This window comes from Cinclus cinclus, chromosome 32 (genome assembly GCF_963662255.1).
Source record: "Cinclus cinclus chromosome 32, bCinCin1.1, whole genome shotgun sequence".
In the NCBI taxonomy this organism is placed as follows: Eukaryota; Metazoa; Chordata; class Aves; order Passeriformes; family Cinclidae; genus Cinclus; species Cinclus cinclus.
In genome coordinates this window covers 970,754-996,600 of record NC_085077.1, presented here as the reverse complement: position 1 = coordinate 996,600, position 25,847 = coordinate 970,754, and the positions used below count along the sequence as shown (strand labels likewise).

Genomic DNA, 25,847 nt, shown 5'->3' with positions numbered 1-25,847 from the left:
CTCCCCACACACCTACACCCCCAAAAAACAACCCCCCAACCCCCCCCCCCGCCCCGACCTCCCCAAGCTTTGGGGTCCTCCATCCTTTTATCCCCCCCCCACCCCCCCACCCCAAAATCCTCCAGCTCATTTTTTTAATTAAGTGCAATTACCCCCCCATCCCCCCCCCCCGGGGTCAAACCCCACCCCCCCCCCCCCCCAATCTCCCCCCGTTTTGGGGTCAAACCCCTCCCCCCCCTCCCCCCCCCCCCCAACCTTTGTTGTGCTGCCCCCCAGGGTCAATCCCCTCCCCCCTTCGGGGTCAAAACCCCCCCCGTTTTTGGGTCAAACCCCCCCCGTTTTGGGGTCAAACTCCCCTATTTTGGGGTCACACCCCCAGTTTGGGGTCAGACCCCCCCAGTTTGGGGTCAAACCCCCCCAGTTTGGGTCAAACCCCCCCGTTTTGGGTCACACCCCTGATTTGGGGTCACACTCCCCTTTTTGGGGTCAAACCCCCCCTTTTTGGGGTCAAACCCCCCCATTTTGGGTCACACCCATTTTGGGTCATCCCCCCCAGTTTGGGGTCACACTCCCCCAGTTTGGGGTCAAACCCCCCCATTTTGGGGTCAAAAACCCCCCCCCGATTTTGGGTCACACCCATTTTGGGTCACCCCCCCCCCCATTTTGGGGTCAAACCCCCCCGTTTTGGGTCACACCCCCCTTTTTGGGGTCAAACCCCCCCCTTTTCGGGTCTCTTCCTCCCTCCCCCCCCCTCCCCCCCCGCTCTCCAAGTGCTTTTTGGGGGGGAAAAAACCCCAAATTTTCCCTGATTTTACCCATCGGGGGCACTGCCCGCCGCCCCCCTCCTCAATTTTTTTTTTTTTTTTAATCGTTTTTGGGTAATTTCGCTCCGAATTCTGGGGGGGGGGGAGGGGGGGGGTATGGCGGTGGGGGGGTCACGGGGGCCGCAATTCCCATCACAGGGAGCGGGATGGGGGGGGGGGGGGGGGTGGGTGGGAATGGAATTTGGGGGCATTTTGCTCATTTTGGGGTTTTCTGCACCTTCGGCTGATTTCGGTGTCGGGGGAGGGGTGGGGGAGGGACGGGCCCCTCCCCCAGCCCCCGGATTTTGGGGTCAGATGGACCAAAATCGCATTTGCCTTAGACCCCCCCGCGTGCCTTCCACCCCCCCCTCCCCCTCCTCTCCGAGACCCCCTCCCCCCCAAAAAAAATGGGGACAATCATTGGGGCCCCCCCCTGTTTTGGGGTCTTCCCCCAACCCTTTGTGACCCCCCCCCTCCCCAATTCCCCCCGGATTTTTGGGACCCCCAGCAGTGCCCCCCCCTCCCCTCCCCCCACGAGAAACAACACTCCCCCACCCCCCCCCCCACCCCACTCCCCCCAATTTTTGGGCTCCCCCCATTTCGGGGCCCCCATTGGAGCCCCCCACCAGCAATGGGGGCCCCCAACATTTGGGGACCCCCGCAACCCCACCAGCAATGGGCCCCCCCCCCCCTCCCCGGGCAATGCGACCCCATCCCCCTCCCCCCATCTCTGGGTACCCCAATTTTGGGACACCCCCCCCCTCCCCCCCACAAAAAAAAAAACAAACAAACAAAAAAAACCCTGGGGGAAGGGAAAGGGGGCGATTTTGGGGAGGGGTCGCGCTCGGGACCTGCCCACACCAGCGTTGCACATTTTGGGGACCCCCCCCTCCCCAGGTCGCCCCTCACCCACCCCCCCTGCACGTGGTAGTGACGTCATTTCCCAGGGGGTGGGTCGGCCCCCTCCCCCCCCTTCACTCCCCCCCATCGCGGGATGAGGAAAAAAAAAATAAAAAAAAAAAATAATAAAAAAAAAAGAAAACCGCGGAAAAAATGGGGCGGAAAAAAACAAAACAAAAAAAAAAAAAAAAAAAGAAAAAAAAAACCAAAAAAAAAAGGAAATAAAAGTTGTCGTTACCCGCTGAGTGCGCCTGGCCCGGCTGGGGAGGTGAAATTTGGGGGGGTCCGGAGAGGATTTTGGGGTTGTGAAGGGCATTTGGGGAGGGGCACGGGGGGATTTGGGAAGTGGGGAGGGGGTTTATGGGTCTGGGGGGGGGATCTGAGGGAGATTTTGGGGATTTGGGGGGGGCGGGGGGATGGTGCCCCCGTCCCTCAATCCCGTGGCTCGAGCGGATTTGGGGAATTTCGGGGGGGGATTTCCAGATGATTCCCATTTCCCAGTGCTCCCAGTAGCCGGCCTTCCCCTTCCTCCCAGTATTCCCAGTGCTCCCAGTGCCCTCCCCCCGCGCTCCCAGTGTCCCCGCGAGGCGTCAGGTGACAGCGGGACCGGGAGGGGAGGGGAGGGGAGGGGAGGCGACCCCGCTTCCCCTTTTGTGGCCATAAAGGGCCGGAGTGGCCGGAGCGGGGGTGGGGGGGACACGAGGGGACAGCACGGGCAGGGACGGTGAGTGACCCCCGGGGTGGGGGGGGGGAGCGGGGACCCCCCCCAAACCCACGGGGAGGGGGCGGGGGTGGCACCCCCAGACCCCTGGGTGGGTGTCACACCCCCATGTCCCCCGTCCTTTTCTTCCCCCCCCCTCTCCGCAGATGCTGGCGCTGCTGTGGCTGACGGTGACCCTGGTGACAGCGGTGACACCCGGGGGGGGTCACGGGGGGGCTCTGACCTTCCTGGCCCTGGGGGACTGGGGGGGGGTCCCCGATCCCCCCTTCGTGACCCCGCGCGAGGTGGCCACGGCGGCCGCCATGGGCCAGGTGGCCACCGAGCTGGGCAGCGACTTCGTCCTGGCCCTTGGGGACAACTTCTACTACGAGGGGGTGCGGGACGAGTGGGACCCCCGGTTCCAGGTAACACCCCAAGACCTGGGGGCAATGAATCCTCGTATCCTCGTTGTCCCAAAGTCCCCAATGTCCCCTCCCGTGTCCCCCAGGACACCTTCGAGCGCGTGTTCGTGTCCCCGGGGCTGCGCGGGGTCCCCTGGTACGTGATGGCCGGGAACCACGACCACGCCGGCAATGTCACCGCCCAGCTGCGCTACAGCCACCACTCGCCACGCTGGTACTGTCCCCGAGTGTCCCCGAGTGTCCCCAACCCCCCTCCCTCCATCCCCCGGGGTTGTCCCCAAGCGTTCCCACGGTGTCCCCAAGCCCCTGCCCCCAGTGCTGCAGCCTGTGCTCGGTGCTGGGGTGTCCCCGTGATGTCCCCAAGTCCTCTCCGAGTGTCCCCAGCCCTGCTTTGCATGTCCCCGCATGTCCTCACCGTGTCCCCAAGTGCCCTGACGTCCCGCAGGCATTTTCCCCAGCCCTACCGCAGCCTGTGTCTCGTGCTGGGGTGACCCCAGATTGTCCCCAAGCTCCCTCAGGGTGACCCCAGATTGTCCCCAAGCCCCCTCAAGGTGTCCCCATGAAGTCCCCGCTTGTCTCTCCACATCCCCACGATGTCCCTACGTGTCCCCGTGTCCCACAGACGCTTCCCCCACCCCGTCCCTCGTGCCGGGCTGTCCCCAGACTGTCCCCAAGTGTCCCCGCGGTGTCCCCGCAGGCATTTCCCCAACCCTTACTACAGCCTGCGGCTGCACATCCCCGGCTCCAACGCCTCGGCGCGGCTGCTGGTGCTGGACACGGTGCTGCTCTGCGGCCACACCGATGATTTCGGCCTCGGGGACGTCCCCGCGGGTCCCCGGGACGCGGTGGCAGCCGGGGCTCACCTGGCCTGGCTGCGGGCACAGCTGGAAGCGGCCGCCGGGGACAGGTTCGTGCTGGTGGCCGGCCACTACCCGGTGTGGTCAGTGGCCAAGCACGGCCCCACGCCGTGTCTGCTGCGGCTCCTGCGGCCGCTGCTGCGGCGCCACCGCGTCACCGCTTACCTGTGCGGCCACGACCACAACCTGCAGGTGAGGCAGAGAGCCCAGGTGTGCAGGGACACCCGCCCCAAACTCCGCCCCAAAGGTGCGGGGACGCCACGAAGCGTCACGGTGTCCCCAAGGCGTGGGGGTGCCCAGGTGTGCGGGGAACCCTTAAAGCCTGTCCGGGCAGGAGGAGGTGACCCCAGGTGGGGCCTTCAGGTGTGTCCCCCTCTAAATCCCCCCTTTTCTCCCGCAGTACCTGGAGGAAGGGGGCGTGGGCTACATCCTGAGCGGTGCCGGGAATTTCATGGAGGATTCCCGGCCCCACGATGGCTCCGTGCCCCCCGGGTCCCTCCGGTTCTTCTTCGGGAACCCCACGAGCCCCGGCGGCTTCGCCCACCTGCGCCTGGAGCCCAGCGCGGTCACTGTCACCTTCCTGGAGGCCACCGGGCGTGTCCTGCACCGTGTGACACTGCCCCCCCGCCACCTCTGAGCCCCGGGGACACTGGGGACACTGGGAGGGAGACAAGCCCTGATCTCCGAATCCATCCTGGGGACACTGGGGACAATTGGGATACTGGGACCTCTTCCCTGCGGGACACCCCGCGATCTCCGAATCTCCCTGGGGACACTGAGGGACCCCCCCCCCCCCCCCCCCCCCCCAGTCTCTGAATCCATCCTGGGGACACTGGGGACAAGTGAGACAGAGGGACCCCCTTCCCTGAGGACACCCGCTGATCTCTGAATCCCCCTCGGGGACACTGGGACCCCTTCCCTGGGGGACACGCCGCGATCTCTGACCCCTTTGGGGGACACTGGGGACCAGACACTGACCGATGTCCGCGGGGGGACCCCCGTGGCTTGGGGGACATTGCGGACAATGACCCCTGAGCTGGGGGGACACTGCGGCCCCCGGGCGGGTTGCCCCCGTGCCGACTGACCCCAATAAACCCTTTGAACGGCGCGGCCGCCATTGACGGACCCGAAACCGCCGCGATTCTCCCCAAAACTGCGGGGGGGCGGAGTCTGAGCGCCGTAACCACGCCCTTCGCGCTGATGATTGGTTGAAGCGGCACGCCCATCACCTAGAGGGCGGGACAACTACCCTGGCACCGCGCTGGTGATTGGCTGGGGCGCTGCGTCCATCAACTAATGAGAGGGGCGTTTCCGAGTCAGGTGGGGCAGAGCGCGCTGTTCCCGTTGCTGATTGGCTGAGGGCGGAGGGGCGGCACTTCCGGGAACGCGGCGGGAGCGCGGTGTGAGGAACCGGGAGGAACCGGGAGGGTCCCGGCGTGGTCGAGCCGCCCCCGGCACGTCCCGCAGCGGGTCGGGGCCGCTCCGAGGCGGCTCCTGGGGCCGATCCCGGTGTCGTTCCTGGTACCGAGGTCGTTCCCGGTTCTCGGCTCCGGTGCGGCCGCCATGGGCCGCCGTAAGTCGAAGCGGAAGCCGCCGCCTAAGAAGAAGATGACGGGGACGCTGGAGACGCAGTTCACGTGTCCCTTCTGCAACCACGAGAAATCGTGCGACGTCAAGATGTGAGCGGGGGACACCGGGGAGCGGGAGGGATACCGGGGACGGGACGCGGGGATGGGCGGCAGCGCGGAAAGCGCGATGAAGAAACCCGGCGAGGAAACGGAGAGAGGGAGCATGGACGGGGACACGGAGCGGGAGTAATGTACCGGGGAGCGGTGTCACGGTAGCGAGAGGAAACGGCCCCGGGGGGATTCGGGGCACGGGACGGTCCCGGGGGGAGTCGGGACAGAGCCCGGAGGGGTCACGATGCTCTCCTGTTCCCGCAGGGACCGCGCCCGGAACACCGGGGTGATCTCGTGTACCGTGTGCCTGGAGGAGTTCCAGACCCCCATCACCTGTATCCTTACCGGGACCCCCCCGTGACCCCTTCGGGGGACCCACCGGGACCCCCCCTCCCCCCAAATCCGTGTTGGAGCCTTAACGGCCCCCCCCAGACCTGTCGGAGCCCGTGGACGTTTACAGCGACTGGATCGACGCCTGCGAAGCCGCCAACCAGTGACACCCGGGGAGGGGACACTGCCCTGTCCCCAAACCCCTGGGGGCGTGACAACAGCCCCCGGGAGCCGGTGACACCCCCAGGACCCGGTGACACCCCCAGGACCCGGTGGGCTGGGTGACATTTCTCCCCCAGGACCTGAAACTTGTCCTTGTCCCCCGGGGGACGTGGGGACGTCGGGACAGGCGCGACTCGTTTTGGGAGAGCTGCCCTGCAATAAACACCCCTGTGCTGGTGTCCCTTGTCCCTGCCGTCCCTCAGTGTCCCCCACAGCAGCGTCACCTTTGCGTGTGGCTTTTATTGTGCCTCGGTGGCTTCACACGTGGCGGGGGCCGAACCCCCCCGGGGCCGACTCCCCCCAGGCCTGACCCTGGGGACAATCCCAGCACTGTTCCCACCCCTGGGGCCGATTCCAGGGCCGATCCCGGGATTGTTTCCCCACTTTGGGAGGCCGGATTTCCCCCCCAGGAGCAATCCCAAGGTCGAGCCTGGTGCCAGTTTCCCCCTCCCCGGGCCGACCCCGGTGCCAGCTCCGCGGTGAGGCCGGTGACGAGCGGTGGTGTTGGGGTGCAAGCGGCCGCGTGGCCGGCGGCTACTGGGAGTTGTAGAGGCCGTCGTGGCCGTCGTAGCCGTCGTGGCCCAGCAGCTCGGGGCCCCCGCAGTATTTGGGGTCGTACACCTGGCGTGGGAGCCCGTAGACCGTCATGCCCTGCTGGGACGCTCCCTTGTTGCTGCCCATCTGCAGCCCGATGGTCATCGTGTCGCAGTGCTCCATGCCCAGAGCCGGCTCGAAGATCTGACGCTTCGTTCCCGGCGCCGTCATCCCCGCCTGGCCACGAGGAACCGGCTCGGGGTGGTGGCCGTGGGTACTCCCCGAAGTGGCCATGGCCACCCCGAGGGGTGCAGGGTGTGGTCAAGGGTCGCTCCGTCCTCCCCCTGCTGCTCACGGGGTGTTCATCCCCTCTGTTTGTCCCCCCAAAGTCTCTTTGTCACCCTAATCCAGGGCATCGACGTGTCCTGGTGCCATCCCTCTCCGTGTCCCCCTGGGCTGGCAGTGTCCCCGTGTCCCCCTGCAGTGACAATGTCCCCGTGTCCCCACCTGACTGGCGCCTTTGTTGGTGCCCATCTGGAGGCTGATGGTGGCCTGGTCCAGGGGCTGGTCCGTGCCCAGTTTGGGGTCGTACAGGTGCCGCCGCGTCCCGTACGCTGTCATGCCCTGCTGGCTGGCGAACTTGTTGGTGCCCATCTGGGGACAGCGACAGCGTCACCAACTGTCCCCCATACGCTGTGATCACCCCCCCCGTTGTCCCCAGGTGTCCCCAAATGTCACCTGGAGCCCGATGATGTTCCTGCCCTCGCGCAGCTTCTCGGGGTGGAAGCGCCGCTGCTGCTTCTCTGCGTATTTCACCCCCAGCCCCACGTTGTTCCCCTTTGTCTTGGCCTGGAGGAGACCGTGGGGTTGGGGGGGGGCTCATGGGGTTCTCCCCAGACCCCAAATACCTTCCCCATGCCCAAAAACCCTCCCCAGACTCCAAAAACCCTCCCCAGATCCCAAGTACCTTCCTCAGACCCCAAATACCATCCCTAGATGCCAAATATCCCCTCTGCATCCCCCCCACCAGGTGAGGGAGCAAAGCTTGGCTTTGTGTCCTCCAAGGATACGTGAGGACCCTCAGGAACCTCCAAGACCCTCTAAACCTCCCCAGGATCCCCCCAGGACCCTCCCCAGGACCCCATCCCACCCCCAGGGAGGTCACCTGGCTGGCGAGGGCGATGAGGGTGGACTGGACCTGGGTGTGGTTGGTGTTCTCGAAGAGGTCGTTGGCCTCGAAGATGTCGTGGGGCTTCACCCCGTAGCGTGTGATGGCCCTCAGGAAGTTCCCGATGTTCTCCAGCTGCACACGGAGGGATTCCGAGCCGGATTTGGGATCAGAGCCCTGCCCCAGAGCCTCCCCAACCCCCATTTTTGGGATTTCCCCTCACCTTGTGCCAGTTCTGGACGGGTTCGTTCACCTTCGGCACTGAGCCCGGCTGCAGTTTGTTGATGAGCCTAGAGGGGTGGAGCACAGGTGAGGTCAGCACAGGTGAGGTCAGTGGTGATCCCAGGATGACCCCAGAATCCAGCCAGGAGTGGGGTTTAGGGGGGACAGGGTCAACACCAGTGCTGGGGACAAGGTTGTGGTCAGCAGGGGTCGAGAGTCAGGAGTCAGCCCAGGTGAGGGGTAGGGTTAAAAGTGGGGTGAAGTCCAAAAGCTTCATCCCAGACTCAATCCCAGGGGTCCGGGGATGGTCACAGCCTGGTCAGTGCCAGGGCTGGGGACAAAGTCGGGGTCACACGGGGTCGGGGGTCGTACTCGCAGAGGATGACGCCATCCTTGAGCCCGTCCATGAAGTTGTCCCCGATCCTGCGTCCCGTGGTCCCCTCGATCCAGGCACGGAGCTCCCGCTCGTGCTGGGGGTCATACTTCTGAGCCAGCTGTGGGGACACGGGGACACCGTCAGGGGGGTGGGACAGCACCGGGGGGGGGGGACACGGGGACAGCACCGGGGGGACACGGTGGCACGAAGAATGCGGGGGACACCATCACGGACACGAGGCGACACGGGGGACGGTGTCAGGAGGACAGGGAGGATGTGGCGGGACAGCTCTGGGGACACGGGGACACTGCCAGGGGGATGTGGGGGGGACACATCCCCACCATGAAGGGGACACGGAGAACGTGGGGGACACCATAGAGGGGACTCTGGGGACACCCTCAGGGAAGAGGCGGCAGCCGCGCTGAGTGAGGACGGAGAATCGCAGAGGAAAGAGAATTCCCCGGTGCCCCCCGTTTTTCCCCGCGGGGGCCGGGGCGGGGGCGGAGGGACCCGGGAAGGCCGGGGGTGCCCGGACCCCCCCCCCCCGGCCCCGCCCCGGCCCCCCCCGGGAGCCGCGGGCGACCGGGCCGGCCGAACCTTTGCCCATATATAGCCCCGGCCCGGGGCCGCCGCCGCCCGCCCGCCGCGCTCCGCCGCCTTATAAGGGCTCACGGCGGGGCCGGGGGGCTCCGGGCCCCCCCCGGGCCGCCGATCTCCCCCCGTTAACCCGTAACGGGCCGGTGCGCGGCGGCGGGACCCCCCTCGCTGTGTCCATCCCCCCGCCGTGTCCGGCATCTCCCGCCCGTCGCGGGGCCCCCCCCGGGCCACCCGAACCGCCCCCCGTTAACCCTTAAAGGGGCGGACACCGGCGGGACGCCCACCGGAGTTCGTGGAGGGGGTCCCGGTGTCCTCCCGCTCCGTTTCGGTGTCGCCCCCTCCTCTCCTCAGGTACAGCGGGGGGACCCCGGTGTCGCCCCTTCCTCCAATTCGGTGCCCGTTACCTCCCGCCTGCCGAGGGTTCGGTTCGAAGCACCCGAACCCCCTCCGGGTTAACCCTTAACGGGGCGCACACCGGCGGGACCACCCCGGTGCTCAGGGGGTGACCCCGGTGTCGCCATCCCCGGGCCCCCCATCCCCACGGGGACCCGGTGCTCGTCGCCTCTCCCCCGCCGCGAGGACCGGGGGCTGCCGGTGTCCCCCGGGGCCAACAAACCCCCTCCATTCCGGGTTAACCCTTAACGATCCGGTGCCCGGCAGGAACCTCCAGGTACTCACGGTGGGGGGGGGCGAACCCCGATGTCGCCCCCTCCCTTCCCTCATCGCCGCCGGGGACCCTGTGCCCGTCACCTCCCGCTTGCCGGAGGGACCGGGGGCTGAGGAGATCCGCAGGCAGCCCCAGCACCTTCCCCCATAAACCGGAGCCCGGTGGGACCCCCGGGGGGGACACCCCGGTGCCGCCCCCCTGTTCCGGTGCCCGTCCCTTCCCTCCCGGGGCAGCACCAGGGACAGCGCCGGGTCCCGCCCCCGCTCCCGCCGGGTCCTGCCGCGACCCCTGCCCGTCCCCGGTGCTGCCGCCCCCGCCCCTCCGAGAGGGTCGCACCTGCCCGGAGCCGCCCCGATCCCCCCGGTTCGGTTCGGTGCCGCTCACCTTGTTCTTCACCTCGGCCGACAGCCCGTAGGCCGGCCCGCGGTTGAAGTGAGCGTTGGACATTTCGGGGGTCCCGGGGGGGGCTCTCGGTGGCTCCGGTGGGGGTCGAGGCGGGCCGGTAGCGTCGGTTTGGGGCTGTCCCGGGTGGGTTCGGGGCTATCCCGGGTGGGGTCGGTGCCCTCGCGTCGGGTCGGTGCCCTCGCTCGGTCCCTCCAGGTCCCGTCCCGGCGCCGCCGCCACTTTTAAAAGTGGGAGGTGGGCGCGGAGCCCCCCCCCGGGCCGGGCCGGCCGCAGCCAATCCACTACCTCCGCCGAGCTGACGTCACAGCTGGGCGGGTGATGGCGTCATTTTTTCCACATTTAGCGGGGGGGATCCCGGGGGGGGGGGGGAGTCCCGGAACGCCCCCCCCCCCCCCCCCCCGGCCCCAAACCAGCCCTTTCCCGCTCTCCCCCCTCCCGGCGGACACCCGTGTCCCTCCTCCGGCTCACCTGGGTGCCCGCCTCGATCGGGGACCCCCTTCAGGACACCGGGGGCTCCCCAAGGATACCTGGGGACCCCCCTCCTCCCCCCGGCTCACCTGGGGTCTCTTTCCAGGACACCTGGGACCCCCCCCCCCCGCAGGATACCGCGGTTCTCCCCCCGCCGCGTCCCCCGCTCGGTGCCGTCACCGGATCGGACTCCGCCGCCCCCTCGGGGGGGGACACACGACTCGTCACGGGTGGGGAATGTCCCCCTCCCCCATCCCCAGTCCGTCCCCGCCCCCTCCCCGCGACTCCGACACCCCCCCCCCCCCCCCCCCCATGGACTGGGGGGACACCCAGGATCCTCCCACCCCTTCCAAGGATTTGGGGGCACCCCCCCCCACCCCAGGCGGAGCTGCCGTTCCCGTTTAACGCAGCCGGTGCGGCTCTGACATCATCGTTAAACCCTGTGTGACGTCACCGCGTATCCCCGTCCCTGAGCTCATCCCGGGGTCCCGCTCTGACGTCACGGGGGAACCCCCTCCGAACCCCGCCCCCACGCTCCCTGCCAATCACCGCGCTCTAGGCTGAAAGCCGCGCGGCCATTGGCTGCTCCTCCAGGCCCCGCCCCCTGACCCTAATCGCGGGGTCAGAGCGAACATGGCGGCGCCCAGCGGTGCGACCCGCCGTGGGGACAGCGGGACTCGGCCGTGACCCCCGACACCGCGGCCACCGCCGGCCACATGAGGCTGAACTGGGTCCGGGCGCTGCCCCGGAGCCTCTGGGGCAGCCCCGGAGTTCCAGAGGTGCGGGGGAGTCTGGCGGGCGCAGGGGACACCGGGGACATGGGGGAGAGAGGGCTGTGGGGGGGCGTGGGGACACGGGGGGGGGACATGGGGACAGGCGTGGTGACCTCTCTTCCCCTTCCCCAGCTCTGTCGGAGCTTGTGCCAGCGCCCAGCGCGTGCCCCCACTGAGGGGGGTGACACCGCGAGGACCCCAAGACCTGGCAGGCCCCAGCAGTGCCACCCCGCAGAGGGTGACGCCTCAAGGGGTGACACTACAAGAGGCGCCACCTCGGGAACCTCCACGTGGCATCGTCACTTCCACGAGATACGGGACGAGGAGGATGGCCCGCAGCCTTGGGACCACCCCCGTGGGCCTCTGAGGGGTGACAGCTCAGGGGGTGACAGCTCAGGGGGTGACACCTCAAGGGGTGACACCTCAAGGGGTGACACCTCCAAAGCCCCATTGCGACGCCTCCGCTCACACAAGACTCAGCACGACGACTCCCACCAGGACCCCCACGATGGGGACACCGGGGACACCGGAGCCCCCCGGCGCGGCCCCGAGGCGTTCGAGGCGGCTCTGCGGGACATGGAGCGGTCACCCCCGGCCCGCGGGGGCCGCCTGGCGCTGGTGGAGGCGGCCTTGGCGGCCATGCCGGCGCTGGGCGTGGAGCGCAGCCTGAGTGCCTACAATGGGCTACTGCGGCTACTGCCCCGCGGGCCGTGGGTGCCACGAGGGCCCGTGCAGCGCCTGCTCTTCCCCTTCCCGCGGCAGCAGGAGTGCGGGCTGCAGGTGCTGGAGCAGATGGAGAGATACGGTGAGTGGTGGTGGTGGGAAATGTGGGAATCTCCTCCTCAGGGTCCCCCTGTCCTGCCGTGTGTCCTCCTCCCTCGCTTTGTTGTGTCCCCAGGTGTCCTCGGTGTTGTCTCTCCTTGTTTCTGTCTTCCCCTGGTTTCCAGCCTGCGTCCCCTCAATGTCCCCCATGTCCCTTGGTACCTCCCCGTGTCACCTGTCCCCGATGTCCCCAGGTGTGATGCCGGATGCCGAGACGCGGTTCCTGCTGCTGGGGGTGTTCGGGCCACGCAGCCGCCCGGTGAGGAAGGTGCAGAGGATGATGTTCTGGCTGCCCCGGTTCCGCCACCTGGACCCCCACCCGCTGCCCCCACAGCTGCCCCCACCTGGGCTGGCAACCGCACGCCTGGGGCTGCACCGAATCGCCGGGGACCCCGGGGCCACCGTCACTGTCATCCAGGTAGGGACCCCCAGAGGGGGACAGCGGGAGGGAAAGGGACACAGGATGGGGACAGGGGGTGTCTTTGCAGTGACCCCTGTGTCCCCATCCCTCAGCGGCCCGTGCCGGACACAGGGGAGGATGAAGGCTCTGTCCAGCCCTACATTGTCAGTGAGTTTTGGGGGTCTTGGAGGGGTCCCTTGGGGGATGTTGGGGTACCCTGGAGGGTTTGAAGGGTTTGAGGTCCCTTGGGAGGGATTTGGGGTTCATTGGGGGGTCTCTGTGCGGGGGTTTGAGGTTGGGTTTGGGGTCCCTCGGGTGGATTTCGGTTGTCCCCAGCTGTCCCCCTGTCCCCAGGCTCCCAGAGCCCGGAGCAGCGGGAGCTCCTGGCCCAGCACGACCCTTCCCGCCCGGTGTTCGTGGAGGGGCCGTTCCCGTTGTGGCTCCGTGGGACCCTCCTGAAATACTTCGTGTTACGGGGGGACCCTCTGCCCCCACACCTGAGGGTGAGTCCGGGGGATCCTGGGGGGGCTCTGAGAGGGCTCCCCCACCCGCAGAACATTCCAGAAACCACCCCCTGCTCCCTCAGGACCCCCCCCCAGACCCCGAGCGCAGCTTTTACTTCCCGCTGCACCTGGATCTGGACCTGGAGCGCGGCCCCTGGGACGATGAGGACTTTGATGTGGACGAAGGTGAGTTTTGGAGGGGCTGGGTGAGTTTGTGGGGAAATCACCTGCATCCCCCCCCCTCCCCCCCGACCTGCTTGCTCCTGTCTTCAGTGGAGGAAGGTCCCGTGTTCGCCCTGTGCATGGCGGGAGCAGGTGACCGACACACCTTGGGCAGGTGGATTTCGGGGCTGCAGGAGGAGAACCCGGTGTTGGGGTGCACCCCCGTTGTCTTCCGCCTCACTGATGGGGGGGACCCCTCTGCTGACCCCCATGAGCGCCCCCAGCCCCCACAGCTGGGCACGGGGACCCCCCCGGCAGCAGCGCTGGAACCCCCTGAGGGCCAGGAAGGGGGGAAGCGAGGGGGAGACCCCCCCAAAAAGCAGTGAGGAATAAAGGGGTGTTGTGATGTAGAGGGTGTGTCATGTTTTGAGGGGTCTGGGGTAGTTTGGGAGGGGCCGTGGAGGGGTCTTGGGGGGACTGTGTCTCCTGTGTGCTGCACCCCAAAACCCGGTGATCACAGGAGGGGATTTTGGGGGCCCAGGGGGAGGGTTGGGGGTGCTGGGTGGTCATTTCCCCTTCCCAATTTCATTCCCCACAAACCCAGTTGGTTCTGGGTGAGTTGGGGAGCTCAGGGGGCAATTGGGGGGGTACTGGAAGCCTCTCAATTTGGGGGGGTGGGGGGTCCATGGTGGGTTCAGGGGGTACATGGTGAGTCGGGAGGGGTCTCAGTAATTTTGGGGGGGTCCCCAGAAAACAGCTGGGGGTACTTGCACGCTTCAATACCTGGGGTAGGGCTGAGATGTGCCGGGACCCCCTTTGGGGGACCCCCCCCCCCCCCAAAAAAAAAAAAAAAAAACAAACCAAAAATCAACGCGGGTTACGCGCATGCACACGGAGCTGCTCCGCGACGCCGCTGACGTCATCACAGCGCGCCGCGCCATGAGCGCGACCGAGGGCGGCCCCGGCGGCCCCGGGGGTCCCGGGGGTTCCGACCCCGGCGGGAGCCGCAAAACTCGGGGGCGGCCGCGCCTCACCGAAACGGACCGGGCTCGGCGGCGCCTGGAGTCGCGCAAGAAGTACGACGTGCGGCGGGTGTACCTCGGCGAGGCGCACGGGCCCTGGGTGGAGCTGCGGCGCCGCAGCGGATGGAGCGACGCGAAGCTGGCGGCTTACCTGCTGGGGCTGGAGCGGGGACAGCGCGCGGGGCGGCGCGGGTGAGCGCGGGGGGCACCGCGGGGATTAGCGGAGGGGTCTGGGGATCAGAGGGGAGGGGAGGGGAAGGGGTGCTGGGGAGGGGGCGGCACCAGCGGAGGGTTTGGGGGGTGGTGGGGAAGGGGTCCGGGGGTCGTGGAGGGGGTGGGGGTGTCCCTCCCGTCAAGATTTTGGGGGCGCAGGGCGGCCCCGGGCCTCAGGGGAAGCGGGCGTGGCGCTGTCCGCGGTGCTGAAGGGTTGTTACCTCATCTTCTTCTTCATCCTCTCCTTTCTCATCCTCTTCTTCCTCATCCTCTTTCGCCTTCCCCGTTCCTGTCCCGTCTCTCTCCCTCTCCCGCATCTCCCTGTTGTTCCTGGTGGTCCGTTGAGGATGAAGAACGGGCAGAGAATGGTGGAAGAGGAGGAGGAAGGAGCAGGGGAGGGGTGGAGGAGGAGAAGGAGGAGGAGGAAGGCTGGGGGGGATGATGAAGGATGAGGAAAGGGAAGGGGAAAGGTTGGGATGAGGGTGCAGGAGGAGAAGGAACGCGGGGGCGTCCTGCAGAAACCCCTTCCCCTTCTCCCACGCCCTCTCTCTCCACAGCAAACCCTGGGAGCAGCTCCCGAAAAAGCCCAAACGCAAGAAAAGTGAGTCCGTGCTCTTTGGGGGTGCTGCCCCTGACTTTGGGGTGGCTGCCCCTGAGTTTGGGGGTGCCATACCTGACCTTGAGGGTTCTGCTCCTTCTTCTGGGGTGCTGCCCCTAATTTTGGGTGTTTTGCTCCTGACTTTGGGGAGGCTCTACCTGACTTTTGGGAGGCTGTACCTAACTTTGGGGTGTCGTACTTGACTTTGTTGGGGGTGCTGACCCTGATTTTGGGGTGGCCATACCTGACTTTGGGGTGCTTCAGGGCGCCGGCGGAACGTGAACTGCCTGCGGCACGCGGTGATCTGGTACGAGGACCACCGGCAGCGCTGCCCGTACGAGCCGCGCCTGGCGGAGCTGGACCCCTCGGTGGGGCTCTACACCACGGCCGTGTGGCAATGTGAGCGTGGCCACCGCTACTTCCAGGACCTGCACTCGCCCCTGCGGCCCCTCAGCGACTCCGACGGCGATGACGGTCAGAGGGTGGGGTGGGGATGGGGTTTGGGGGGTCACGCGGGCGGGTTTTGGGGCGGGGATGGGGTTTGGGGGGTCACACGGGCGGGTTTTGGGGCGGGGATGGGGTTTGGGGGGGTCACACGGGCGGGTTTTGGGGCGGGGATGGGGTTTGGGGGGTCACACGGGCGGGTTTTGGGGCGGGGATGGGGTTTGGGGGGTCACGCGGGCGGGTTTTGGGATGGGGATGGGGTTTGGGGGGGTCACGTGGGTGGGTTTTGGGAGATGATGTTTGGGCTGAGAGGCTGGGATGGGGTCTGGGCGGAGTTAGGGGTGAGCTGGGCATTTTTTGGGGGTGAAGGAGGTGTGGGATGGGCAGAGGTGAAGGTCTGGGGGTTTCTGGGGAGAACCCAAGTATTTTTCTGGGGGTGTTTTGAGTCTGGGAGGAGATTTTTTGGATGGTCCGTGTGATTTTTTAGGGTCTAATGAGGGATTTCTTTAGCCGGACAGGGGGGCTGGAATCTCCTTAACCCTCCGTGTTCCCTCCATAGCCCCCGGCTCCTCTTCCTCCTCCTCATCTTCCTCCTCCTCCTCTTCGGGGGGCTGCAGCTCTGGCTCAGAGGCAGCACCAGGGGGGGGTCCTGCAGTGCCAGCCCCACCTCCCGGGGGTCCAGCCCCCCCTGAGGCCTTGGAGGCCGTGGTTTGTGTCCCCCTGCCACTGCCCCTCCCTGCCCGGGGGGGGCTGGATGAGGGTGGTCCCCCCACCCTCCTGCAGGGACCCCCACTCCTCATCCTGGCTGGGCCCGGCTACGAGGCCCTGGGGGGGCTCCAGCTCGATGTGGGGGGGCACGAGGTGCTGCTGGAAGGGGGGGGATCCTTCCCTGCCCCACCTGTGGAGCCTCACCTGCCTAAGACAGGTAAGGGTGGATTTGGGGGAAATTGGAGATGGGGGGGGGGACTTGGGCTGAGGGATAGGGGATCAGGGGGGATTTGGGGTGAGGAATGGGGGATCAGGGTGAGGAATGGGGGATCGGGGGATTTGGGGTGAGGAATGGGGGATCAGGGTGAGGAATGGGGGATCAGGGGGGATTTGGGGTGAGGAATGGGGGATCAGGGCGAGGAATGGGGGATCAGGGGGGATTTGGGGTGAGGAATGGGGGATCAGGGGGGATTTGGGGTGAGGAATGGGGGATCAGGGGGATTTGGGGTGAGGAATGGGGTGGGGTAATGGGGGACTGGGGCAATGGGGGTGGATTTGGGGGGTCAGTCAGGTGCTGGGGGGGGTCTCACCAGCCCCACTGATGGCAGAGGAGGATGAGGAGGACCCAGTGCTGAGGCTGAAGCAGGAGGAGCTGCCCCCCCCCCGCTGAGCCCCCCCCTCCAGAGCCCCCCCGGGAGCCCCCCCGGGACCCTTCCCCAGCTGAGGACACCGAGGTGTCGACGATAATCTACGAGATCCCCAAAGAGCCAGAAAGGTCTGGGGGGAGGGGGGCGGCTCAGGGGTCATTTTGGGGGGCGGATTTAGGGTGTACTTGGCTGGGGGTGGGGGGTCAGGTTACCTGAGTGTGTGAAGAAAGAGGGGGAACACCTGGGAAGGTTTTGGGGTTCGGGGAGTGTTTTGTTCAGGATGATTTAGGACGACTTTTTTTGGGGGAGGGGGTAATTTTGGGGGAGTGTAGGAAGCCTCAGGTAAGGCTGGTCTAATACCTGTCCCTCCCCCCACCTTTTGGGGAGGGGGGGGGACTCACGCCAGGCTCTGCAGGCGCCGGCGGAGCAGGAGGGGCCGTGACCCCTCCCCAGACCCAGAGGACCCCCCCGACCCCCTCACCTGCCCCTACGCCGGCTGTGGGCAGGAGTTCAGCGCTCTCAGCAGCTTCCAGGTGCCTGGAAACGGGGGAGAACCCCCCCACACCCCTTACTTGTCCCAGATTTCACCTGTCCTAGACATCCCCCCACACCCTTCACCTCCCATGTGCCCCCCTCCCCCCCCAGAACCACGTGAACCTGGTGCACCGCAAGGGCCGGACCCAGGTGTGCCCCCAGCCCGGCTGTGGGAAGAGGTTTTACCTGGCAAATCACCTGCGCCGGCACATGGGCGTCCACTCAGGTGAGGCCCCAGGTGTGTGCGACCCCCAAACTCTCCCCTTTGTCCTCCCAAAATCCTTCACGACAAAAAGTTTTACCTGGGCAACTCCCTTGTGCTGGCACATGGTCACTCTCAGGTGAGCTCCCAGGTGTGTCCTGTGTCCCAGGTGTGCCCCCCCTCCTCTCAGGTGTGCAGGAATTCACCTGTACACCCCTCAGGTGATCCCCCAGGTGTGTCCTCGGCATCCCAGGTGTTCCACATCCCCCCTCCCCTCCCCAGGTGTGCGGGAATTCACCTGTGACACCTGCGGGAAGTCTTTCAAGCGCAAGAACCACCTGGAAGTGCACAGGAGGACGCACACTGGGGAGACCCCCCTGCAGTGAGTGACAAGGGGGGTCTTCCCAAGGACTGAAACCCCCCCCCCCCAAAAGAGTGAGGAGGGGTCCCCAGACACACCTGACCCCCACCTTGCCCCCGCAGGTGCGAGGTGTGTGGATACCGCTGCCGCCAGCGTGCGTCCCTGACGTGGCACATGAGGAGACACGGGGGGCTCAAGAGTCACCCTGAGCCTCGTGGCACGTAGGGGATCCCCCTTACCTTGATTCACCTGGACTCACCTGGGCCCCCACCTGCTCGCCAGCACCCCCCGATGTACCTGAAGCTGCACCTGGAGGTGAAGAAGAATCACCTGGAGGCGGGGGGGGGGGGGGGCGTCCTGAGCACCTGAGGGACCCCCTCAGCTCAGGGCTGTCCTTGTATGTCCCCCCCACCTCACAGGTGACCCTGTGGCTCCCCCCACCCCGACCAGGTGGCCCTGTTGCCCTCCCCCCCTCACCTTTATTTATTTCCTTACTCTCGCTTGTCACTCTCCCTCCCTGGGGACACCTGGGTGTTGGAGGAGGTCTGGGGACATTTTGGGGACTTCCCACCCCCTCCGGGACCCCCACAATCCATTAAAATCAGGACTTTTTGTGCTGCTGCTTCTGTCGGGGTGGGGGTTGGGGGGGAGGGGGGGCGGGGTGAGGGGGTCTGGGGAGGGGGTCCCGGTGGGCACTGGGGGGAGGTCCTGGCCGGTGCTCCCCACCCCCTCCTCTCCCAATTTCGGGGGTCCGGAGCGGCCCCTCGGGTGAACCGGGCTCGATCTCGGCGCTGTCCCCGGTGCTGAAGCGGCGGAGGCTGCGCCTGTTCGTCCGCGGCCTTCATCACCCTCCTCTTCCTCTCCGTCCCTTCTCTTCGTCCTCCTTCATCTTCCTCTTCCTCCATCCCCTCCACCATCCTTCCTGCTCTTTCTCCTTCCTTCTCCTCCTCTTCCTCCTCCTCCATTCCCTCTTTCTTCCTTCTCTCCTTTCCTCCCGTCCTTCCTCCTCCTCCTCCCGTGGGCGTGGCCTTGGGGGGGGTCTCAGGGGGCTTCGGGCCCCCCCCATTCGCCAAGCCCTGGATGGGGGGGGGCGGTTCTTTTTTTTGGGGGGGGGGGAGGGGGGCCGGGCTGACCCACCTCTTTTTGGGAGGGGGAGGGGGGCGCGGACGGAACCATCTCGGGAGGTGGGGGGTGGGAAAGGGGGGGGGGGCGGTTTTTGGGGGGGCCCCGCCTCGCGCCCGCCCAAGGACGTTTAAAGGACCGACGGGGCCACCGCTCGCAGCTCCCGGTGCCGCCGCCGCGACCCCCGGAGCTCCCCCCGGGCCCCCCGAGCCCTCGGGGCCGTGCGGGGCCCCCCCCCGCCCCCTCGGCCGGCCGCGCCCCCTCCCCCCCCCCACCCCCCCACTACCCCTTTTCCCCAAATCCCGGCGACGCGATGGTGACGGTAGGAATGGGGATGGGGATTGCGGGGATCCTCCAAATCTTCCATCCTCAACACCCCCCCCAACCCTCCCGTGCCCCCCCTCCCCAAATTCCCAGCCCTCCTTTTCGTGTCTCTTTCCCCCCCCCCCCCCCCCCAAATCCTCCCCACGCTCGGGTGGGGACACGGCGTCACACGCGTGTGGCACCTGCAGGGACACGCGTGTGCAAGGGAGGGGCGGGGACCCCTCCCCAAACTGCGGCTGTTTTTGGGGGTGGGGGGGGGGGGGGGGTCGCACGAAACACGTGTGTCGCTGTCCCCGCGTGTCGCCTCCCCGCCGGGGCCGTGGCTGGTGGCCCCGGGTGTCCCCATCACCCGGTGACAAAGGGCCATTGTCACCCACCCCGCGCTATTGGGGAGGGGGGGAAGGGGCGGGGGCGCTGCTGCACAATGGGGGGATTGTCCCCCCCCCCCCCAACCCCATGGCCCCACCCGGGGTGTCACTGTCCCCTCGTCCGATGGCTCCGCCTCCCACTGGCCCTGTCCCCTCACTGTCCCCACGTCCCGACGTGTCCCTGTTCCCTCCCCGTCCTCACCAACTCGCTGTCCCCGCTGTCCCTGTCCCACCGCTGTCCCCATAATCCCATTGTCTCCGCCCCCATGTCCCCGCTGTCGCTGTCCCCTCGCCGCCCCCACGTCCCCGCAGTGACCCCCTGTGACACCCCCTGTCCCCCTCAGCAGATCCTGAGCACGGTGGAGGCCCAAGCTCCCAGCACCGCGGGGCCATCAGGCTGTGGCCCTGTCCCCGTCCCCGTCCCCGTGGTGGCCGTGCCAGGCCCAGGGGTGGCGGCAGCGTTGCCCAACGGGGCCCCTCCGGGTCCCCCACCCGTGACAGATGACAGCAAAACCAACCTGATTGTCAACTACCTGCCCCAGTCCATGAGCCAGGAGGAGCTGAGGAGCCTCTTCGGGAGCCTCGGGGACATCGAGTCCTGCAAGCTCGTCCGGGACAAGGTCACCGGTACAGGCAGGGGACAAGGGGACAGGGACAGGTGGCACGTAGGGGGAGAGGGAACAGGGGGATGTGAGGTGTGGGACACATAGGATGTAGGGACATGGGGAGAGGGGACACGGGGAGCTGCGGGGACAGGGATAGACTGTGACCATGGGATCAGGGACAATTTGGTGTCCCCTCATTGTCGCCGTGACCGCGGTGTCCCTGGCCCCCCACAGGTCCACGGGGACACACGGGACAGGGATCCACTGGTGGGATGGACATGGATCTTGAGGAGAGGGGTGGGGACAGGGATGGGACACAGGGGACAGGGCCACCCCCCACCCTCGGTGACAGTGACACGGTGCCCCAGGGCAGAGCCTGGGCTACGGCTTCGTCAACTACGTGGAGGCCGGGGACGCAGACAGGGCCATCGGGGCCCTCAACGGCCTCAAGCTGCAGACCAAGACCATCAAGGTGCCCTGGGGACACGGGGGTGGGCACCTGGGGGGGCTTTTGGGGCGAGGGGCGGTGCCTGGGAGTCCTTTGGGGTGGGGGGGGGGGGGAACTTGTTGGGTCATTTAGGGGGCAGTTTGTGGTGGGCGATGCCGCTGTCCCCTGGGGGGTCCCGAGGGCTCACCTGTCCCCCCAGGTGTCCTACGCCCGGCCCAGCTCCGCCTCCATCCGCGATGCCAACCTGTACGTGAGCGGGCTGCCCAAGGCCATGGGGCAGAAGGAGATGGAGCAGCTCTTCTCCCAGTACGGCCGCATCATCACATCCCGCATCCTCGTGGACCAGGTCACAGGTGGGTCCAGGTGTGCCCAGGGGTGCTCAGTCCACCTAGGAAGGTGGGAAATCACCTGGGGTGGGGGTGCTGAGAGTCTTGGGGATCCTGGGGGAAGTGGGACAATCCTGGGGGGTTCTGTGGGGTGGGACATCCCTGGGGAGTGGAACTCCCCTTGTGGGGAGTTAAGGTTCTGTAGGTGGGCAGGAACATTCCCGGGCACCGTGAGGTGGGACAGGGTTTTTGGGAGGGGGCGTGTCCCTGATCCCTGTGTCACCTGCACAGGTGTGTCGCGGGGGGTGGGGTTCATCCGCTTCGACAAGCGCGTGGAGGCCGAGGAGGCCGTGCGGGGGCTGCACGGGCAGAAGCCCCTCGGGGCAGCTGAGCCCATCACGGTCAAGTTTGCCAACACCCCCGGGCAGAAATCGGGGGGGACCCTGCTGAGCCTATGCCCCGGTGCCCGGCGTTACGGGGCCCTGCACCCCCCCCCGCAGCGCTTCCGGTGAGGGACGGGGGGCTGCGGGTGGGGCTGGGGGTCCTGGGGGGTCAGGGGGGCTGGAGGAGATGGGGGGGATGAGATATCTTTGGGAATGGGGTCCTGGAGGGGTGGGATATCCCTTGGAACAGAGGCACTGGGGGTACTGGGAATTGGGGGGGGGGGGGGGGGTGGGGGTGAGGAATCCCTGGGAATAGGGGTCAGGGGTCTTGAGGGGGCTGGGGGGTTGGGAATGTGGGTCCTGGAGGGTTGGAGGGGTGGGACACCCCTGGCAACAGAGGCACTGGAGGTCCTGTGACAGTCTGAGGGAGGGAACAGAAACCCCAAGGATCCCAGGAGTTCTCAGAGGGTGGATTTTGGGGGAAGAAGGGGTGGGCACGGCTGTGGGACCCCCCCCCCCCCCCCCCCCGGCACCAGGGACACCCCTTGCCGTCCCCCACTAACATCATCTTGTCCCCTTCCAGACTGGACAATTTGCTGAACGTGGCTTACGGCGTCAAGAGGTAACACCCCCTCCCCAACTCCCTGAACCCCCCCACGCCCCCAAATCCCCCCCAAACCTGCCCACAGTGCAGGAGGGGACCCCCGGGACCTCCCCACTGACCCCAGGCCAGCCCGTTGTCGCTGCTGCCCAGGTTCTCACCGTTGGCCATCGAGGCGGTGCCGGCGCTGGCCGGGGTGGGCTTGGGGACCCCCAGTCCTGGCTGGTGCATCTTCGTCTACAACCTGGCGCCGGAGGCGGACGAGAGCGTCCTGTGGCAGCTTTTTGGACCTTTCGGCGCCGTCACCAACGTCAAGGTGATCCGGGACTTCGCCACCAACAAGTGCAAAGGGTTCGGGTTCGTCACCATGACCAACTACGAGGAGGCGGCCATGGCCATCGCTAGCCTCAATGGCTACCGCCTGGGAGACCGCGTGCTCCAGGTGTCCTTCAAGACCACCAAGCAGCACAAAGCCTGAGGTTTGTCCCCCTCCCCTGTCGGGGACGGGGGTCTCCCGTCACCGCTGTCGGCTTGTGGAGGGTGCGAGGCGTCGTGGAGGAACTCAGCTGGAGGGTCTTGGGGGGGCGCCGTGGGGCACCCCAGAGACCTTGGGGACCCTCAGGGACCCCCATGAGCACCATGGAGACCTCGAGGACACCCCCCCCTTCCCCCTTCCCCCCCATGAGCACCAAACACATCCTGGAGACCTCAGGGTCCTCCCCCACCTCATGAGCACCCATGGAGAAACCCCAGCTTTAGGTCCTGGGCACCCCCTCCGTGGACACCAAGGACATCCTGGGTCTCCAGGATGGAGAGAACCACACCTGGAGACCTTGGAGACCCCCGAGGGGGACACCCCCACCCCATGGGAGACCCCGGAGACCCTCTCCACGGCCACTGAGGACATACCTGACGCACAGCCTGGACACCTGGACACCCTCACCTGGGTCCCCGATGGGCATCCTGAGGACTCCTCCAGGTACTCCAGGGTACTGGAGAGCCTGGAGACCTCCCCCAGGACACTGTGGACACACCTGGGACCCCCTCCCCCCCATTTCCCGGGTACCCCAAACCCCACCACTCTGGCAGTGGCCGGACCACCTGGAGCGGTGCCCCCCCCCTTCACCTGATCCAGGTGTGTCCAGGTGGGGGCTGCACCCCCCCTTCCCTCCACTCCAGGACTCCAGCGGGGGAAGGGAGGGGGGAGGGGGCATCTTCTCGCTCTCTCCTTCTTTCCATGTTTTTTTCCTTAATTTTTTGGGGGAGAGGGAGGAATTTTTTGGGGAGAAAGGACAAGAAAAAAAAGGATTAATCACATGTTTAATTAGACGTGTTAACCATTATCAGGTAAGGAGAGGCGTGACTGACGCAGGGAGTGGTGACTCCTCGGGAGCCACAGACCCAAATCCATCTATTTTTATAGCAGAATATTAAAAAATATCCCCCAAAATCCCCAAAATCGCCTTTGTAGAGGGGGTGAGAACCTGTTTCGTGCTCCCCAAGTTCCTTGGAAGTAGCCTGTGAACCCCAAGAGTGATCAAGGCAAGTTTTGGGGGGGTCAGTGGCACTACAATTCCAGGGATTCCTCTGGTACCCCCAAACTTTGGAGCGAGGGGATGTGTCTTGTCACACTTCCCCCCACTCCCTCTCCAAATTCTCCAAAATGGGCATTTTTTGCCCCACATTGTTCCACTTGCTGGAGTTTTGGCCACTTGGAGCCTCCTGTCCAAAAAAAAAAAAAAAAAAAAAAAGGGCGGAACCCCACCTCAAAAACCCCAACCCTGAGTTCCCCCGTACTCCTTATCATTGTTATTCTTCTTAATTATTCTTAATTATTCTTAATTATTATTGATGTTGTTATTATTATTATTATTATTATTGCGATTCTTATTTATTTTCCCTTCGCCGTCGGGATAATTTCTCACTTTTCAGTGGTTTATTTCCGATTTATTTCCTATTCTTCCCTGCTTTTTCCTAATCCTGGTACTCCTCAGGCCCCTCTTTTTTCCCCCCCCAGACCCTTCCCCAAACCCATCCCGGCTCCTGGTTTTTTTGTGTCGTGCCTGTGTGAAGCTTCTTGTAGTTTTAATTATTATTAATATAAATATTTAGGAGCGACTTCCCACCCCCCCCTCCATGTGCAGATCCGCCGTCACTCCCCCCCCCCCATCAAACTCTGACCTCCACCCCCTTTTCCAGGGATCCAGCAATGGAATTTTGGGGGGGGGGGCGGGGGGCAGGGGACCCCCAATTCAGTAGCAATAAGGGGTCCCCACCTCAGCCCCGGCCCATTTTTGGGGGGCCCAACGCGGGGACAAAACGTGCCCAGGGACCCCCCCACCCCTCGTGGCACTGCGGGACCCCTCGGAGGGGACCGGGACATCCCCCTCCCCCCCCCGGCCCTCACTCCTGGACTCAACTCTTTGTATTTTTCATGGAAAAAAAAAATAAATTAAAAAATTTAAAAGGCATAACTGTGTGTGGTTTTAGCAAGGAGGGCTCATCCGGCAGGGACTGGACGGGTGAGGGACCCTCGGCCATTTTCCCCCTCACGTTTTCCCGCCCTTTTTCCCCCCCTCACGTTTTCCCGCCCTTTTCCCCTCACGTTTTCCCACCCTTTCCCCCCCTCACAATTCCCAGCCTTTTTCCATTACACAAACAGAAAAAAAAAACCCGCCCAAACCCCAAGCTTTTTCCTCTTGATTTAAACACCTTTTCTCCTCAAAAGCTTCGTTCTTTCTGAGGTCACCGGGACGGACCGGAGAGGCACTGCGGGTACTGCGGAGGTACTGGGACATGACTGGGGGCTCTGGGATGCACTAGGAGGTGTTTTTGGGATTGCTAGACAAGACTTAGAGACGCTGGGGAGGTTTTGAGGGTGTTCATTGCATTGTAAGGGATGCTGCCATGGGTTTGAGGTCTCTAAAGAGGGAGGCCAAAGGGCGATTAAAGAGTTTTCGGGCGTGTTGGGCAGATTTGCGTACAGCGTTTATCACTCCGGTCCCGCCACGCTGCCGTAAAGCACCGCCGCCGCCTCAGCGGGCTAGCCGCACCACCGTAAAGCGCTGCCACGTTGCCGTGAAAACGCCGCAGCAGCTCCGGGCATGCCACACTGCCATAAAGTGCCGCCGCCGCCTCATTGTGTTCGCCACGCCGCCGTAAAGCGCCGCCGCCGCGCTGGCCACACTGCCGTAAAGCGGCGGGGGCAGAGGGGCTCTCGGGGTGGGGTGGAGGGGGGGGGGGCACGGAGAGATTTGGGGGGGATTGGGACGGGATTTTGGGGGGGGCACCGAGGAGTTTGGGGGTCCTGGGACAGGATTTAGGAGGGACACGAGGAGGGTTGGCTAGAGAGACCCCACCCCGTGATCCCCCCGCCCACTTCACCGGCGATTTTCGAGGTGTCAGTTTAAGGAAATTCCACTTTTCCCGTGATTTCGGGGGTGTCCCTCGGCGGGGTATCCTCGTTTCCCGTTGTTTAAGGGTTTAGATAAAGAGGGAAAACCGCTATGGTGCCCGTTTTTTATGCGTTTGAAATGAGGGCAGCCCTCCATCTTCGTCATCTTAAGGGTTAAATTGAGAAGGAATCCCTGTTTCTCCTCATTTTTAAGGGTTTAAATAGAGAGAAGCCTCTTTATGGTCTATTTTAGGAGTTTCATCGAGGGGTACCCTCTGTTTTAAGAGACCTTCAAAGCGGGAGAAAAGGTGTAAAAAAAAAAAAAACCAAACAAACTCAAAAATATTGTTTATTGAGGGAAAACAGGTAACGGGTAAGGCAAGCATCTTTGGGGGGTTTAAACTGAGGTGGAAATTCCATTTTCCATCGTTTTAGTGGGGTTATATTGAGGCGGGATCCTCCATTTTCACCATTGTCGGGGTTTGAATTGAGGAGAAATTCCCCTTTCCCTTCATCCGAGGGGTTTAAATTGAGGTT

The 25,847-nt window shown here is 65.3% G+C and overlaps 6 protein-coding genes across 7 annotated transcripts; 5 read left to right on the top strand and 1 right to left on the bottom strand.

Annotated features, from left to right (window-relative positions):
- The first annotated feature begins 920 nt into the window (after positions 1-920).
- On the top strand, positions 921-4,319 carry ACP5 (acid phosphatase 5, tartrate resistant). The gene is made up of 6 exons (XM_062511738.1): positions 921-926; positions 1,433-1,537; positions 2,571-2,828; positions 2,912-3,039; positions 3,523-3,874; positions 4,083-4,319. The coding sequence occupies exons 1-6, from the start codon at positions 921-923 to the stop codon at positions 4,317-4,319; spliced, it is 1,086 nt and encodes a 361-aa protein (XP_062367722.1).
- A 736-nt stretch (positions 4,320-5,055) lies between these two features.
- ELOF1 (elongation factor 1) lies at positions 5,056-6,086 on the top strand. Its single transcript, XM_062511897.1, has 3 exons — positions 5,056-5,361; positions 5,626-5,696; positions 5,794-6,086. Exons 1-3 carry the CDS (start codon positions 5,246-5,248, stop codon positions 5,856-5,858), a joined length of 252 nt encoding a protein of 83 aa, XP_062367881.1. The 5' UTR covers positions 5,056-5,245; the 3' UTR covers positions 5,859-6,086.
- Positions 6,087-6,447: 361 nt separating this feature from the next.
- On the bottom strand, positions 6,448-10,077 carry CNN1 (calponin 1). Its single transcript, XM_062511737.1, has 7 exons — positions 9,862-10,077; positions 8,210-8,331; positions 7,839-7,905; positions 7,613-7,750; positions 7,186-7,296; positions 6,955-7,101; positions 6,448-6,684 (listed from the first exon to the last, which is right to left on the bottom strand). Exons 1-7 carry the CDS (start codon positions 9,922-9,924, stop codon positions 6,448-6,450), a joined length of 885 nt encoding a protein of 294 aa, XP_062367721.1. The 5' UTR covers positions 9,925-10,077.
- Positions 10,078-10,982: 905 nt separating this feature from the next.
- ECSIT (ECSIT signaling integrator) lies at positions 10,983-13,399 on the top strand. Its single transcript, XM_062511847.1, has 7 exons — positions 10,983-11,129; positions 11,256-11,928; positions 12,140-12,363; positions 12,459-12,513; positions 12,700-12,848; positions 12,932-13,034; positions 13,122-13,399. The coding sequence occupies exons 1-7, from the start codon at positions 11,067-11,069 to the stop codon at positions 13,394-13,396; spliced, it is 1,542 nt and encodes a 513-aa protein (XP_062367831.1). The 5' UTR covers positions 10,983-11,066; the 3' UTR covers positions 13,397-13,399.
- A 456-nt stretch (positions 13,400-13,855) lies between these two features.
- Positions 13,856-18,319, top strand: ZNF653 (zinc finger protein 653). Its single transcript, XM_062511735.1, has 10 exons — positions 13,856-14,224; positions 14,803-14,846; positions 15,108-15,317; positions 15,847-16,212; positions 16,589-16,623; positions 16,667-16,770; positions 17,058-17,175; positions 17,288-17,402; positions 17,661-17,760; positions 17,862-18,319. The coding sequence occupies exons 1-10, from the start codon at positions 13,896-13,898 to the stop codon at positions 17,962-17,964; spliced, it is 1,524 nt and encodes a 507-aa protein (XP_062367719.1). The 5' UTR covers positions 13,856-13,895; the 3' UTR covers positions 17,965-18,319.
- Positions 18,320-19,174: 855 nt separating this feature from the next.
- ELAVL3 (ELAV like RNA binding protein 3) lies at positions 19,175-22,438 on the top strand. 2 transcript variants are annotated; one of them, XM_062511860.1, is made up of 7 exons: positions 19,175-19,183; positions 19,901-20,180; positions 20,527-20,630; positions 20,806-20,959; positions 21,224-21,440; positions 21,899-21,937; positions 22,070-22,438. In XM_062511860.1, the coding sequence occupies exons 1-7, from the start codon at positions 19,175-19,177 to the stop codon at positions 22,392-22,394; spliced, it is 1,128 nt and encodes a 375-aa protein (XP_062367844.1). In that variant the 3' UTR covers positions 22,395-22,438. The 2 variants fall into 2 exon arrangements, with proteins under 2 accessions (XP_062367844.1, XP_062367845.1); XM_062511861.1 differs by lacking the exon at positions 21,899-21,937 and having other exon boundaries at positions 19,898-19,952; positions 20,013-20,180.
- Positions 22,439-25,847: the final 3,409 nt, after the last annotated feature.

What these genes read in the sequence shown, in the direction of transcription:
- ACP5 (XM_062511738.1), top strand. An exon ending in AGCCACCACTCGCCACGCTG is followed by an intron (nt 3,040 to 3,522) that starts GTACTGTCCCCG and finishes GTGTCCCCGCAG; the next exon opens with GCATTTCCCCAACCCTTACT. An exon ending in GCCACGACCACAACCTGCAG is followed by an intron (nt 3,875 to 4,082) that starts GTGAGGCAGAGA and finishes TTTCTCCCGCAG; the next exon opens with TACCTGGAGGAAGGGGGCGT.
- ELOF1 (XM_062511897.1), top strand. Translation starts at nt 5,246, where the DNA reads ATGGGCCGCCGTAAGTCGAAGCGGAAGCCGCCGCCTAAGAAGAAGATG. An exon ending in AAATCGTGCGACGTCAAGAT is followed by an intron (nt 5,362 to 5,625) that starts GTGAGCGGGGGA and finishes CTGTTCCCGCAG; the next exon opens with GGACCGCGCCCGGAACACCG. An exon ending in GTTCCAGACCCCCATCACCT is followed by an intron (nt 5,697 to 5,793) that starts GTATCCTTACCG and finishes GGCCCCCCCCAG; the next exon opens with ACCTGTCGGAGCCCGTGGAC.
- CNN1 (XM_062511737.1), bottom strand. Translation starts at nt 9,924, where the DNA reads ATGTCCAACGCTCACTTCAACCGCGGGCCGGCCTACGGGCTGTCGGCC. An exon ending in CGGCCGAGGTGAAGAACAAG is followed by an intron (nt 8,332 to 9,861) that starts GTGAGCGGCACC and finishes GTGTCCCCACAG; the next exon opens with CTGGCTCAGAAGTATGACCC. An exon ending in TCATCGCCCTCGCCAGCCAG is followed by an intron (nt 7,297 to 7,612) that starts GTGACCTCCCTG and finishes GGTCTCCTCCAG; the next exon opens with GCCAAGACAAAGGGGAACAA.
- ECSIT (XM_062511847.1), top strand. Translation starts at nt 11,067, where the DNA reads ATGAGGCTGAACTGGGTCCGGGCGCTGCCCCGGAGCCTCTGGGGCAGC. An exon ending in CTCTGCCCCCACACCTGAGG is followed by an intron (nt 12,849 to 12,931) that starts GTGAGTCCGGGG and finishes CTGCTCCCTCAG; the next exon opens with GACCCCCCCCCAGACCCCGA. An exon ending in GGACTTTGATGTGGACGAAG is followed by an intron (nt 13,035 to 13,121) that starts GTGAGTTTTGGA and finishes TCCTGTCTTCAG; the next exon opens with TGGAGGAAGGTCCCGTGTTC.
- ZNF653 (XM_062511735.1), top strand. Translation starts at nt 13,896, where the DNA reads ATGCACACGGAGCTGCTCCGCGACGCCGCTGACGTCATCACAGCGCGC. An exon ending in CAGCGCGCGGGGCGGCGCGG is followed by an intron (nt 14,225 to 14,802) that starts GTGAGCGCGGGG and finishes CTCTCTCCACAG; the next exon opens with CAAACCCTGGGAGCAGCTCC. An exon ending in GCCTCACCTGCCTAAGACAG is followed by an intron (nt 16,213 to 16,588) that starts GTAAGGGTGGAT and finishes GGGTCTCACCAG; the next exon opens with CCCCACTGATGGCAGAGGAG.
- ELAVL3 (XM_062511860.1), top strand. An exon ending in CGTCCGGGACAAGGTCACCG is followed by an intron (nt 20,181 to 20,526) that starts GTACAGGCAGGG and finishes ACGGTGCCCCAG; the next exon opens with GGCAGAGCCTGGGCTACGGC. An exon ending in GTGGCTTACGGCGTCAAGAG is followed by an intron (nt 21,938 to 22,069) that starts GTAACACCCCCT and finishes GCTGCTGCCCAG; the next exon opens with GTTCTCACCGTTGGCCATCG.